This window comes from Hypomesus transpacificus, unplaced genomic scaffold (genome assembly GCF_021917145.1).
Source record: "Hypomesus transpacificus isolate Combined female unplaced genomic scaffold, fHypTra1 scaffold_48, whole genome shotgun sequence".
NCBI classification, from domain to species: Eukaryota; Metazoa; Chordata; class Actinopteri; order Osmeriformes; family Osmeridae; genus Hypomesus; species Hypomesus transpacificus.
The window spans coordinates 89,018-104,324 of NW_025813996.1; the positions used below are offsets into that span (position 1 = coordinate 89,018).

The 15,307-nt window shown below is 40.4% G+C and overlaps 1 protein-coding gene across 3 annotated transcripts; it reads right to left on the reverse strand.

The window, feature by feature from the left end:
- Positions 1 to 10,852: 10,852 nt before the first annotated feature.
- LOC124465365 (zinc finger MYM-type protein 1-like) lies at positions 10,853 to 15,000 on the reverse strand. 3 transcript variants are annotated; one of them, XM_047017103.1, is made up of 5 exons: positions 14,824 to 15,000; positions 14,509 to 14,682; positions 14,150 to 14,221; positions 13,874 to 13,948; positions 10,853 to 13,580 (listed from the first exon to the last, which is right to left on the reverse strand). In XM_047017103.1, the coding sequence occupies exon 5, from the start codon at positions 13,287 to 13,289 to the stop codon at positions 11,430 to 11,432; it is 1,860 nt and encodes a 619-aa protein (XP_046873059.1). In that variant the 5' UTR covers positions 13,290 to 13,580; positions 13,874 to 13,948; positions 14,150 to 14,221; positions 14,509 to 14,682; positions 14,824 to 15,000; the 3' UTR covers positions 10,853 to 11,429. The 3 variants fall into 2 exon arrangements, with proteins under 3 accessions (XP_046873059.1, XP_046873060.1, XP_046873058.1); XM_047017102.1 differs by lacking the exon at positions 14,509 to 14,682.
- Between the last annotated feature and the right edge of the window lie 307 nt (positions 15,001 to 15,307).

Below are 15,307 nucleotides of genomic sequence, written 5' to 3' on the forward strand. Positions count from 1 at the left end.
TAAAAAGTTGGATAGTTGGAACTTTTATTGTCAATCACCTTTCTGTTAGTGTCCTTTTTCATTCCATCTAAAGCACAATGTCCTTCACATTCAAGATAGTTAACCATTTCTGATAAACCAAAGAGTGGAAAGTCAAGACTGAACGCATAAGACAGATTTTGCTGCTCAATAGAATTACGTAATTGACTAAGCACATCTTTGTGGTTTTAATGGCAATTCACAGAGAGAATGGGTCTGGTCTAGGTCCCAGATGGCAGATATAAACAGGATGTGTCATTGTCTGGCCTTGAAAGACAAGCCAGCATATTTTCAGAGTTCAAAAACACACCTCTTTACTGCAGCTTGCTACTGAGCTGTGGTCCCAGACATGGTTATAAGAGACATTGTGAGTGGTGCGTGATCACAGAAGTTATCTTTACTAGTGCACAGTGCCCATGATGAAGTTGGTGATTACAGTAAGATGTTAGTGAAACACTCAAATACAGATTACTTGAACTATAGACAGTGTTCCCATGATAAAATTGATGGCACACACACACACATAGATTCCTGGAATTATAGATGGGGCACTGTGCTGATGTCTTATGTAGAAGAATGTGACACAGAAAATACAAGGCTATTTCACGATAATGTAAACATAGCAAACACCTCTTAGGCAGAATTACAGTAAGCAAGCGCTGTATGATGAATTAGGCCTACAATTATGTCAACTGCCTCAACCTTTGTGCATGTAATGACTTCTGTTATGAACTAATTGAATAGATGTTTGCGGTGGTAAGACAATTGAACCGATAATCAATATAATGCATTTTGATCAACAGAACAATAAATCGATAATGTAGAAAACAGCAGTCAAGTAAAGACTTTATTATAATTTGCATTAATTTTGCAGAGCATTGGCAATTTGTTTAAAATAATGATGAATTGCTTTTATGATGTGCATAAGTCACTAGAATAGATGATGTGGAGGTTGAACAAGTACTTATCGATTTATAATTCCAGAAATCTGTGTGTCACCTATGGAGGACTAAATGTGCCAAAATGTAATACATAAATACTTAAATAAATAAATACATCAATAAATATAGACATCTCTAAAGTGATGTTAACATTTATGTAACATATGGCCTGTTCTCAGTCACGTTCATTGAAGCAAGTGCATGATCAGGTAGAGGGTCAAAGAAGTGTGTGTGTCTTGGTTGTGCCAGGCTGCCAGGACCGTTCAACAGCTCAATACCAGGCATAAACCTTTACAGGTTACGTTTTAGGGCTATTTAAACATGTTCAGGAAAATACAATGTTTTATAATGCATAAAACACTGCAGTTCCATGAGGACAGCTCTATGAAATGTCTTATGTCCCGCCCCTTTTCATTTAAAATCAAATGCACATTTATTTTCCTTTGCAAAGGGGCAGGACATAAGCAGTTTTATCAAAGTCCCGCCTCTTTTCATTTAAAATGAAATGCAAATGTATTTATCTTTGAAAAGAGGCGGGACATAACCAGTTGTACAGAGGTGTCCTTTTTGGACTGCAATGTTTTACTCTTGGAGTACTGTGATTGGACACTGATTGATAGCAAACTGTCAGACCTGAGCTGTCAATCAAGTAGCAGACATATTCAGTGGCTATTCAGTGAAACACAAATGGGACACTTTGAAAACGATTTAACCAGATATGTTATCGTAGTTAACATGTGGCCTGTTCTCAGTCACGTTCATTGAAGCAAGCGCATGATCATGATTTAGTGTCATTTAGAAATAAATAAACCTACCATTAAGATTATAGACTGATTATTTATTTGTAAGTGGGCAAACGTACAAAATCAGTAGGAGACTTTTTCCCCTCACTGTAGCTAGTCCAGTTTATCTTTCACCGTGTACTAATGGAATGAGAGCGTACATTCATTTAGTACACGGTGAAAGTAATAGTCTTTAGTTATGTCAGGGTGTCCGACAAAAAGTTCAGCCAAAACGTGTCTCTAGCGTCCAGTTAGGACATTCCAACAGAAAACAAGGCAATCAAGGTGCTTTTAGTAGAGTCGTTCGCGTCCCAGCGCTCGCGTCCATCCAGTTAGGACACGGTGTTAGGACACGGTGTAACAACTTCCCGTTCTGGTAGCAGTAACATGGATTAACAACTGGCATTTTTACTGTTTTGGAAAGTAGTTACTGGTGAAAGTAATATTACAGTTGATGCAATACTGCACACACTTATCAACCACTAACGTAGTGCCACTGGCTAACGCTACACAACTAACGAAACCTGATGTTAAAGGGAACTTTTCAGTAGATCTGCAAACTCCAAAAATCCAACTTGAACGTTACGTTGGTTTGCCTAACTGGTAAGGGCTTAGTACATGCAGGCAGACACAACCAAGACACACTAACTTCTCTGACCCTCTAACTGATCATGCGTTTTATTCGATGAAGCTGACTAAGAACAGGCCAAATGTTACCAATAGATTTGTAATCGTCCCATTTGTGTTTCAATAGACCAATTTTCACATGACTGTCAAGCAGGCTCAACTGCGCATGTCGGTTGCAAAAGACAAACTTCTCCCGGGTATAACACACTTGGAGTGTCGATCAGGTCATCATATATTTCTGGCCACTGGATTGCAGGGCTTGACATAAACTTTTTGAGACACTTGTCCTTTGGACAAGTACATTTACGTTTCACTTGTCCATGCACTAAAGTCACTTGACCCTGATACCTTTAAATAGCCTGACCAAGTGATCGGGCTAAACTAACCTGGCTAACGGAGGTTACTTTCTCAGGCAGAAGTGCCTCTACTGGCACCTAGTGATTGATCAACTTTGTACAAAAAGCAATACTTTTTTTCAGTTCATTTTGTTCTGTGAGAGGAATCGAGTGGGTTTGAAGAAGTGCATCGAAATCTGCCTGAATGTCTGAGGTGGATATGCGAAGGACAGCTGACAGGTGATGATCCGGGTCTGCAATTCAACTAGCAAACCATCAGCCCACCCCCACTGAATCAGTCAAGTTCTTATTATGTCCGCGTTAATTATTTTCTTTAGTCCCGATTCAAATTATAATCCTTCAACACAGCAAACTTAGCGAACTAAGGACACAGCTTTGACTTTTACCTCAGTAAACAGATACTTAGAAGTCCATGTCTTGTTAAAAACTCAACATTCGGTATCAACCTTTCGTTTTTTATTTTCGAGGGCTAACCAACAGCTAACTCTCCTGTCGGTGAGGTTGCGCAAGCGCACATATGCAAATCGCCTGATCACTAGTCTTTCAGGACTACATATTTACTTGCTCTCAACACATTTATTTATTTTTAATTTTTGATTTATCTCACGCGGGCCGGATTGGGACAGCCTGTGGGCCGGTTGTGGCCCGCGGGCCGTACAATGTTCAGGTCTGCCATAACTGATTCTCTGGTGCTCAGGTCGTAATTTCAATCACACAGCACGGAGCAGTGTATACAGGAATATCTGGACCACAGCCAATCAAACACAAAGACCCGCCCCATCCCCGTCTCTGATTAGTTTAGACCGTGATATGATCCAACCATGAGTGTGAGTTCCGTCAAAGAAGAAACAAATGCTTAGTTCCTGGAAAGGCAGCGGATGCGAGGAGGTTGGGTGCACCGGTGCGACCTAGGAAAATGTTTTGTCGCACCCGTTCAAATTTTCACACTCTAGAGCCCTGCTGAGTAAAATAATTTGTTACTAATTCATTACGTGTGTACAATTCAGCTTTTCTTACAGTCACACCATTACACTATATGCAATATAATGTCTAAATCGAGTACTTTGTATGGTGAGCTAGTAGAGAGACATCCAAAGTATGGTTTGGAGTCTGTTAGCACGAACAGTTTAACTTATTTTTATTAAATAAAGGTTTCTAGCCTGTTCTCCTATTAAAAAATTAAAAAATTACACGACCGTAAACAAAAGCTGCAAGACACCCAATGCAACTGCCACGAGACACTGCCACGAGGACACTTGCGTACCACTATCAACAGAACAGCAACTGTCATGTACCAGTGGAGGCACCCCACGTACCACTAGCTACTGTCATGTACCAGCGGAGGCACTGGCATGTACCACTAGCTACTGTCACATACCACTAGTTCCACTGGCACATACCACTAGGTGCCAGTAGAGGCACTGGCATGTACCACTAGCTACTGTCACGTGCCAGTGGACGCACTGGCACATACCACTAGACACTGTCACGTGCCAGTGGAGGCACTGGCATGTACCACTAGCAACTGACACATACCACTAGCTCCACTGGCACATACCACTAGGTGCCATTAGAGGCACTGGCATGTACCACTAGCTACTGTCACGTGCCAGTGGACGCACTGGCACGTACCACTAGACACTGTCACGTGCCAGTGGAGGCACTGGCATTTACCACTAGTTACTGCCACATACCACTCGCTCCACTGTCATGTACCACTCGCTACAGTACAGTACAGATTCGGTTCTAACTGCTACTGGTGACAAATTGTGATGTAATAATAGTAACAACTTTTTCATCGAGGGTCTTTGGTACAAGCTTTATGCAACCTGTTAAAACGTACATGATATGTTGTGCACTAGTAACTAGTAACCTCCTAACTAATGGCAATAAGAAAGACGCATCTATTAAATAATTTGATTGCTGCGCTGTTTCAAAAGCTTTACATTACATTTAGATGCACTGCAGCAGTTGTTTTGCTCACAGCCATGCCCATACATTTGGTTATAATTTTGTATCTACTAATATCATGAATTGAGAACACTAAAACATACTAAAATTTAACTAGTTATGTGATACGAGCAGACAAAAGGAAACTTCAGTGGGTTTTTTAAATGCAGCGCCTTCAGCCAGGGACGCAGATCCTCAACTTTGGTCGGAGGTCAGTGCAAAGTAAATGTCGGCCCACAACACTCTGACCTCTTCTTTCCATGGTCAAAACAATGATAATACAGGGTCTGATTCTGTTTTCTCCAGCTGTTATGGCAGCCACAAACTGCACAGTTCACGCTGGGCATCTCTATTAGCCTTAAATTAGTACCAGAGCATGTTTAAGACATTCTCTTTTAGTACCTTTATAAAGAGTAAAGTATCTAAACCGGAAATGAGAATACGCGGATGGCCGCGCCCATCACGATTTCTGGAATAAGGTCAATAAGACCGAATATGTCTAGTACTTGATTGACAGCTCAGGTCTGAAAGTTTGCTATCAATCACAGTGTCCAATCACAGTGCTCCAAAAGTAAAACATTGCAGTCCAATAAGGAAAGCTCTGTGCAACTGGTTATGTCCTGCCTCTTCTACATTTAGTCATTTAGCACTTATCCAGAGCGACTTACAGTAAGTACAGGGACATTCCCCCCAAGGCAGATGTGCCAGATGGCTGAGCGGTGAGGGACTCGGGCTAGTAATCAGAAGGTTGCCAGATTGATTCCCCGCCATGTCAAAATGACGTTGTGTCCTTGGGCAAGGTACTTCACCCTACTTGGGGGGGAATTTTTTTCTGGATTTTTTGTTGCTAGGGGTGCAATATTTTCATTGTATTTTGAAGTTACTTCATCAAGAGTCCATGTGGATTTAGCAGCACTGCTGCTTCTGATTGAAGAGCCAGTGAGTTTTTCATGAATTCATAGCCGTGGAGGCAGTAAAGCTAGTTCGAGCTATGACTTTTAGTGACAGTGTGCAGCATTGAGTTTGTTCGAAAACACCTCCACAGTATGTCATCTGAAATTACTGTAAAAAGTCATTAAGGTGAAGTGAGGGTTGTCCCACAGGACTTCCAGGGAAGATTGTCCGCCTGCTGTTGCCCTGTAGCAACATATGTGCGTCAACAGACAAAACATTTGGACTGGATTTTTCTAATAGCTGCTTTGGCACCAGTTACCCATTACATGAGTCGCGGCTTGGATAACATAAGATTGCCATCACTGTGACCCACATTTTGGTGGATCTCTTAGAGGATAAGCTCTGCCATACAGATATCCTTGGACAGGATGGCATTGTGCTTTGATTATTCAGACATTGTTGCTTGACTGAGTCAACAGGCTTAAAACATAGAGGCCATCCAAAGTCTTCCAACAGATGGAGTTCTCTGATCCAGTTGGACAACTGGTAAATGAGAGGATTAGGAAATGGAGCTGCAAGCAGCAATGAGGTGTCCAAGCCGGTTAAGTAGGTAAAATGAACGAAAAACAGAACAGGGTTCTGAGTAAATGCAGCTTTGAATCGATCAAAGATTTGCTGAGATACGACTCAACTTCCTGTTTGCCGGCTTTGCCGCAGATTTTGATTGACTGTACCGATCAAACCGTTTCGAAAATTCAAAATAATTGTTGATAGTTTGTGTGAGGATTAGGGATGAGATAAGATTTTAACAATTCCGATTCCTTATCAATTTTTGCTTATCAATTTGATTCCTTATTGATTCTCTTATCGATTCTTAATAGGCAAGGGGGGGGGGGGAAGAGCACAAACGGGTTTATTGTAGGAATACTGCTTCAGCATTCAAAGTATTGTCCTTTGAATCTTTATTCAACTTCTTCTATTTCTTCCATGACAACGTGACACCCTTCAGTACCTTCAAATCTTCAGCTATTACAACCGTTCAACTATCAAAAAATTCAGCAGTTTCAGGCTATGACTGCTATGACTTTTCAGTTTTCTACCTCTTATGTTTGAATTAATATAAATCAATATTCATAATATTTTTTACATGGTTTTCCAATGGAGTTATTTTTCAAATCCTCTCAATTCTCTTAAACTTCTTCAACTTTCAAATCCTTCTTCTTTCTTAAATATTTTAGCTACAGCCACCATTTAAACTTTAAAATGTTGAAAAAACTCAACAAAAAAAAATGTTCCATGAGTTTTTCAAATAGTTTCTGAGATTTACATGGGTGTGTATGTGGAGAGCCTACAGTGCTGACTGAAACGCTTAGAGCTTCGAAATCAGTTTCAAAAAGTATTTCTAATTTGCCAGCATTGCAACAATTTTCACTCTTCATGCTTCATTTTTGGATCAATAGATAGCTAATTTTGTGTTGGTCGTAGACAGTTGTCTGTGGTGTCCAACAGACTTACACATTTTTTTCAGAGCCCCACAAAAGCGAAACAAAGTCCAACTCTTGCCCCAGAGAGACCAATGCAAATCTGGTGACAAATTCGTCAGAGAAAGCAGAAGGAACATTATTATGCTTAAGTAGCCTAGTTTTAATGAATAAATAGTGGCCTATCAAGATCAAATGAAGCAGACAGTGTACATGCTTCCGAGTGGCCTACCTTAATCTATAGGCTAGGCCACTGCATTTACAATAAGTTGTTACGTCAATTATTAATTGGCAGCATTTATGCCATTTAGAACATACTGTAAGGTGTCTTTTAGTATGCTAATTGTATTTCTTTAGGGGAAATAGGACGAAAATATGTGCAATATTACATTAGCTATTAGACTATTACATTAAGCTGCTCCGATATATATAAATATAGGGTTAGCACTTTGTTTTGGCCGGGGGGGGGGGGGGGGGTAGACCTGACCTGCCCCCACTGCTAAAAAAAATCCTAGGGGAAACACTGCAAATCATATAATATGACAGTGTCAAACATCGGCCATTCTGTTAAACAATTAAAATGCTAAGTTTAATGATGGAATAAAAATCGATGTGCTCAGTTTAATAATGGGTTAACACGACAATGCGAATGTTTGCTGATAACACACGCCCTCCGATAATTAACGTGAAGTGATCAATAATGGGAGACGAATGCCAGAGCTAAAATGTATGCTTCAAACGATGGGACAGAAGATAACTTGATCGATAAATCAATGATCACAATAAAGGCAAATTGCTTCACACAGTGACAAGTGGTTGTGATCACTTTTGAGGAGTTTAGCTCTATCTTTGATAGTTAGAGATGAAGCGCAAATGTTAGATGCGCTGCTGCATGCATCGAACACATGACATTACAGTAACTTCAACCATGCTGTGTGTTCAAATACTTTACATTTACATTTATTCATTTAGCAGACGCTTTTATCCAAAGCGACTTCCAAGAGAGAGCTTTACAAAGTGCATAGGTCACTGATAATAACAACAAGATAGCCCCACAGCATTGCGGGTAGTCAAAAACAAGAAGTACATATTGTGAACAACCAAAAAACAGTGCTAAAGGGAAGAAACCATAAGAGTATGTAGTTAATGCTGTAATAAATACTTCTTCATATTTGTTGTATTTCCTCCCTTCAACGAAATATACTTTTTACACGAGTTACAAGTGGCGTTGTTGTCATTTTGTTGTGTGAAATACAACCAAACTTTAGAACCCTTCTGCCTAGTTGCCATGTTTGCAGCTGTCTGAATAAACTTTAAAAGTTTGCGCATGCGCAATGCCACAGAGAACCGTATGCAGAATCGTTAAATAATATAGCTGACAATTCCAAGGAATTGGTTCACTGGGAGAGTGATACCCTCGATACCCATCCTAAGTGAGGATTGCCATGACTACATACTAGACTACAGGTAGCTAGCGACTGCGTTGTACCTGGCTTCCTTTGCAATGGCTTACAGTCTCGCTAAACGGAAAACCAGTGACATGGCAGGCTCGTTGGCTTTGAACCTCTTACTGCCCTTGCCAGGACACCAATTTATCCTAGTGAGCTATTCTCAGTGCTGGAAATTACTGTATTCAGTTACTGTGTACAAATATAAGCAGTTTTTCCACTGTCAAGCGGTTGTCAGATTTAGCCCAAATTTAAACAGCTGTCATTCAGTCCTATTTTGACATGTCAAGGTGATTGTGGTCTGAAGATAATCTGTGCCAAATTTTGTGAATATTAGATACATTTTGAATTGGAATAGGGAAAAAACTTTTTATAAAACGTAAAATGGCAGTGGCATCAATTCATCTGGTATCACAAGGTTAACATGTGTCAGACACAGGATCGCCCCCTAGCGGTTAGATGACACAACCTCTTGTGGTCCTCTTTGGAACAGGGTCCTGAACACCATACCAAGTTTGATGTCAATTCAGCAAATACTTCCTGAGATATGATCTCACATCCTGTTTTGGCTGCTTCATTGCTGGCTTTGATCAGCTTTACCGGAAAAACTGTTTTGAAAATCAAAACCATGTGAAAACAAATGTTTGCTTATTGCAGCGCCACCTAGAGGTGAAATGGCATGACCTATAGGACCTCTTTAGAACAGGGTCCCTAGTCCTTATACAAAGTTTGGTGTCAATGCAGTAAAGAGGTGCTGATATATGACCTCACTTCTTTTTTGGTGGCTTGGTTGACAATTTTGGTTTAGAAAGCATGTGATGTTTGTTTGTGAGGCTTGGTCTGAATTAGCCTGGCTCTGCCCTCCTACGTACGTCCGCTCAATTTGGATTTTGCTTCTGTACTAGGTCTGGGAGCTTGACTTTGAAGTCGGTTTCCAGAAACACATTTTTTGTAGGTCCAATCAGCGAACAGAGGGAGTGGCTGAGAACGATGACGTTAATGTCGTACACTAGTTTGAGCAGTTCAGTAATGGCGGCGGAGAAAGATGCGAGCAAAGCTATTCTGCGGTTGTGGCAACGCTGCCGAATATCCATAGGTTAAAGCCGAACACAGTGTATAACTAAATATATGTATTTAATAATGTGCATATATCATCATGTAAAAAACTGGAAATACAGTTATAAGCCCCGGCGCAATCGCAACACTTTACGTCCTCATTATCATTTCAAACTTTAATACTGTTCATAACAAAACGCTTTTGTTTCCAAATTGTATCTCGACTCGGGGTATCGCTGGCACAGTTGATGGCAGCAGCAATATGCTGCAACTCGCACAGTTTTTATTGGTGATCCAACGGCCACCAAATAATGTGGTTTTCGAGCCTCCACCTCGCCTACAAGTAACAGTGTCTGAGAAGATACCAGAAACTTTCTCGTGCGCACCAGAAACTTTCTCGTGCGCACCAGAAACTTTCTCGTGCGCACCAGAAAGGATCTTGTGCGCACGAGAACCTTTCAGATTTCTATTTTTTTTTTTTTTCATTTTTTTTTTTTCATGTCCCTTTAGGGGCTCCGTAGCTACTTGAAAATATGCCCCCAAAAACGTAAATAAGCTTGACATTTATTTAGGGGAAAATCACTCATTCATAAAAATGTCAGTGGGTGCGATCATTGTCAGTAACAAGGCATAATGCGATTTAGCCCTGCTGTGTGGAGAAGCTGCCCCGGTAAATTGTAGGCTTCTACTACTACTAGACTGTCTTGGTAGCGATTGCGTTGGTTGAATTCGATTTAACGTTACTTCCGTTGTACGGTCTAGGCTGAAATGAATTATTTTCATGAACCGATTGAAGTTTAGGCTGTGGCAATGGAGTTCAGGTTAGTAGTCACTAGTCAGATAGTTTCACCTATTGAAAGACTTGATTTAAGTAAGGGTAGTGCCGAACATGTGCCGCCGTTTGACTTCCTACGCAGTGGCGGAGCCAGGGAATTTCCATTGGGGTGGCCAGGATGGGGCCAGTGATAATTTTTGGGTGGCAAGCATGTGTCTCACCAGGCGATGCAGAGCTATTTAAGACACATATAGGAAACATCTCAACATTATTCGGAATTCAGGTGAAAAAAAAGAATACACTTATTCTGTATTCATACTTGGTTTTAAACTGTGTTGATTTACCGATTGCTATTTGTGTTTTTTTTTGTATTGTACGACTGAGTCGAACAATGGTTGTAGAGATATGCAATGACAGTAAGGTACTCTATTTTATAGTAGAGATGTCCTCAGTTTATGGCGACAAGCCAAGTCAATTCTCTCAGTGTATCATCAGGAATACAAAACAAGGATGCAAAATTAGAAGTGCAATGTTTTTTTAATCAAGTCTGATCACAATATGGATTTATCTTTAAATAACAAAAAGTATAAAATACTGAGCTAATGTATAGAAATATGAAAATAAATAAAATAACATCCTGAATACAATTTGCTGAATTACAACAAATGTAAATATGACAAGCATTAACAGCCTGTTTAAATGAGCAGTGTCAATTTTTCTTCAATTCGATCCATAAACATCTATCAAACACATAATAACAAACATCATATTCACAATGGGTATTAGGCGGAGTCTGCAAGAATGATTCAAGTTTGAGCCACATTTACACATATCAGACAGAGAATCCAAACAGTGACATCTCATGAAAACTGAACACTTCAATGACTGTCCTTAAAGATCTAAAGATTAGCCTCCTGTATATAACAGAGGCATTGAACACTTTGATACTTTCCTTTGTGTTATAAAAAATAGTGCCTCTTAAAAAAACAATTGCCTCGAAGCCCTTGGGGATTATTTACATGGAATCTTCCAATGCAGAACTTCTAACTGCATTATTGAAACTATTTACATCATCACTTCATCATATCATTGTTTACACACTCATTTCAGACGTATTCTGCGGTTATTGTGATTAGCAGCAAATCGATTAACAAATTCATCCAAGTCCAGGGACTTTGCTCGTCTGGACTCCACACTTAAAATACCCAGACTGCTCAGTCGATCATCATCCATAGTGGATCTCAAGTGTGTCTTTATTAACTTGAGTGTGGAAAAGCTGCGTTCACAGGAGGCAGTACTGACTGGTATGGCAATAGCAATTTTGCATAACCTGAAGAGCTCATGGAATACTTCTTTAAAGGGTTCAACGAATTTAGTGAGTTCTACTAGGCTAGAGGGCTTCTGTATGCCAGATTTGACTTTTCTCTCTAGGATTCTTTTCATTTGGTGTAACTCGTGTTTGAGGTCATCTGTGTTACATTCATAAATAGAAGCAAATGCAAATAGAGCTTGCTCTTGGCAAAATGTATTACTTGACGGATTTAAGGCTTGGATTCCCAACATTATTTCACAATTTGGTTTAGCAAATCGTCTGTTTAGCTCACTGAGCATGTTATCCAGCACAGGGTAAAATATGCTGGTACGGAAAGTGTCCATACTCTGCTCTGAACGCTCACCCGTTGAGGACATGACAGCATGTCCATCTAGCCACCGGCTCTGTTTTGTCTTTCTTTTTGAAGTAGGTTCCACCTCTACGTCACATTTTTCAGCAGTATTTAAGATTTCTCTCCAGAGTCCTTCAAAGTAGGATTCATCCCTGTAAGCTTGAACATTTTGCACAAGGGCTTGAACTAGATCCACAGCTGAACACAAATCAAGAGAGGGAGACTGTAGCATGTCAGAGAGACACCTTGCATCACCAAAAACCTTATTGCATATCACCAAAAGTCCAATGAACTGCAGGTCAAATTGAGCGAGCAGGCCTCGTGCATCAATGCTTCTATCGCCACTGTTTTCTGAAGCCACTTCTACAAGGAGACGCATGATGGCAGGTAGTCTATCAAGAACAGTGTGGCAAGCTATATGCCGGCAAGCCCACCTTGTTTCACTCAATCGCTGAAGTTCTCTGGGTGCTCCAGGATACATTTCTTTCTGTATGTTCAGCCACTTGTTGTGAATGTACGAGCCAGACACAAATACATAGAGTCTCTGCAACAATGCGAAAAAACATTCAGCTTGTGGTACTGCCTTAACTGTGTCCACAAGAACAAGATTAAGACAATGGGCATTACAATGTACATAAAAGGCCTGTTTTGCCACCTCTTTAATACGAGCCTGAACGCCTGAGTGCTTGCCACTCATGACAGAAGCCCCATCATATGATTGCCCGATCAGGTTACTTTTGTATTCCAAGCCACATCTCTCAAGTACCTGTATTATTTTATGCGTCAGGCCTGCAGCATCTAGGCGGTCTGCAGATTCAAAGTGCAAAAAGCTCTCTTTTACGGCTCCTGCATAATAATATCTTAACACTAAAGAGATCTGCTCCTTTTTTTTAAGGTCTTTAGTTTCATCTGCCATAAGGGAAAAGACTTCACTCTCCTTGACTTCGTTTATGATGGAAGCGCGTACCATTTCAGCTAATGTATCCAAAATTTCATTTTGAATTTGGTGGCTCGTGTATTTTGCATTGCGAGGCCCTGTCATTTTCTTTTTAACAACTGGGTCATGTTTAGCAATCATGTCCAATATAGCCAAGAAGTTTCCCCTGTTGTCTGCATCTACTGTCTCCTTGTGTCCCCTCTGTGAAATATTCTGGGTTGCAGTTAACAGTAGGACTTCTGCTAAACTTTTTATGTAGGCACGATTTTCCTCTATCTGCTTATGATGTTCTTTACTTAAAGTACTCATTAACAAGGCATCAGCTTTATCTGCTCTCTCATATTCTTTCCAAGCAATCATTGCATTTGTGTGACCCTCTCCCTTTGCATGTCCACAAAACCCTCCATCTCTGAATGTTGCCTTTTTCCAGTTTTTAAAACCCAAGGCTGACGTAAACACTGACTCTGTGTGTGGGAGGCCAAAATGCCTGCATGCATAACAGTATGCTGAGTCTTGTGACAGTGAATATTCAAGCCATGTGTGGATAGAGTACCACGATGCCTGAAAGTGTCTGCGCCTGTCGCCCTGGAGTGTCCTCGGATAGTTTCAGACGTGGCTGGATTGGACTATCAGTTCTTGATTTGGAAATGTCTGTTTAAAAATGGAAAAAAAGGCATATTCAATTATTAAATTACAGCAGAGATTAATAATCAAGATAAACTCATACATTGGAGTGTACTATCCCATGTTACATCTAATGGATTATCTGAACACTATAATCTTCTTAAAAACGTTATAGATTTGAGGCCATTCATCCAACTCTACTCAAGTTGAGGTGAGTGGTATGACTCATACCTGTTTATGAATTATCAGGCCACTGTATCAGATTGGGCAAAACTGAAGTGGAATTAAAGTGTCCAGTATGTGTGAAAGAGTGAGTATACCTGGAGGTCCACTTGGGCCGCCACTCGTTGTTGGAGGCTCCTCTCTCTCGCTGTCTGAATCTTCTCTGTAGGAATCTAAATATATATATTAAAAACATTAATAGGTGTTTAAAGTATTTTCCACAAGGTGTAATGATCCACTATCCAATTTCACAGATACAAAAGATTAAAATTCATTTTCTACAGCATTAAACATATTCAATATAAACTTGTGGACAATATCGATGGAAAAGTTAGCAGAAGAGTACAACATACAATGTAAGATTGACAATTTACCTGGAGATCCACTGGGGCCACTCCTCAGGGAGGACTCTTCTGTCCTGCTCTCAATCAATCTTTCAGAAACATCTAAAATAATTACAATAAGGTGTACAGGTAATTTTCCTAAAGGTTTTATAATGCATGCTATATAGTGTTTAACAAACACACTATAAGCTAAAGTATAATATTAGTGAAAGTGTCTCTGGGTAGCAAATACAAATATGCCATACTTTAATGTAATGAAAAAACTAACTGATATGTTTTACAATGCACTTTCAACCTGACCTGTATATGAATAGACACACTTTAAGCCAATTGTAAATAAGATAACCTCATACCAAGCTGTACTATATGTGAGTCTCTATACTGTATACCTGGAGGTCCATTTAAGTTGCTGCTCTCTGGGGGCTCCTCATCCTCGCTCTCTGCCTGTTTTTTCTCCATCTCATCCTCATTCTTTGCCTTAGCTGTCTTCTTTCCACTTGCCCTGAAGAAGGACGCTATGTCTGCCTTCTTCCTCTTCATTATTTTTCCCTCTTTAATGACACCTATCCAAAATGCATGCTGTATATACCTGACACAATCATAACACGATCTAGCTTGCTTCTAAACTTCGCAAAATAGATAGTCATGGGTGGGATAGTCACAGTTATTAGAAGACAAAAACAACATCCATTATGATATCATACCTTTCTGTTTTGGGTTTCTTCACTTAGCCGCAGGTGCCGGTCGAAGCGTCAGGTGGTAACAGGCATTCTCAGGCCATGCTTGAGCCGTTTAATTCAAATACAGGATGTGTGCGCGCTGCGCGTGGCTAAAGGGTCCGACAGTGTACTAGCGGTGCGAGAAAGGTTCCGCATTTTTCCACAGCCGTCAAAACTTTTAACTGCTCTGATGTGGTGCTTGGGGTGGCCAATGGGGTGGCCGAGATTCTACGGGGGGTGGCCGTGGCCACCCCCGGCCACCCCCTGGCTCCGCCATTGTTCCTACGTAGGCTACTGTAAACAGCTGTGGAGATGGGTTTTTTTAGCTACTAGACTAGGCTACAGCATTGCAGTGAGCTACGCTGGTTTGAAACCACAGGTAATGATAATTTCACCAACAAATCGTTTACTTGTAATCTAATGTCATAATAAATCCTACAACGAAAATGTATTTGTGAGGAATGTTTAT

Excerpts from the sequence above, each read along its gene's own strand:
- LOC124465365 (XM_047017102.1), bottom strand. The coding sequence starts at position 13,289 with ATGATTGCTTGGAAAGAATATGAGAGAGCAGATAAAGCTGATGCCTTG.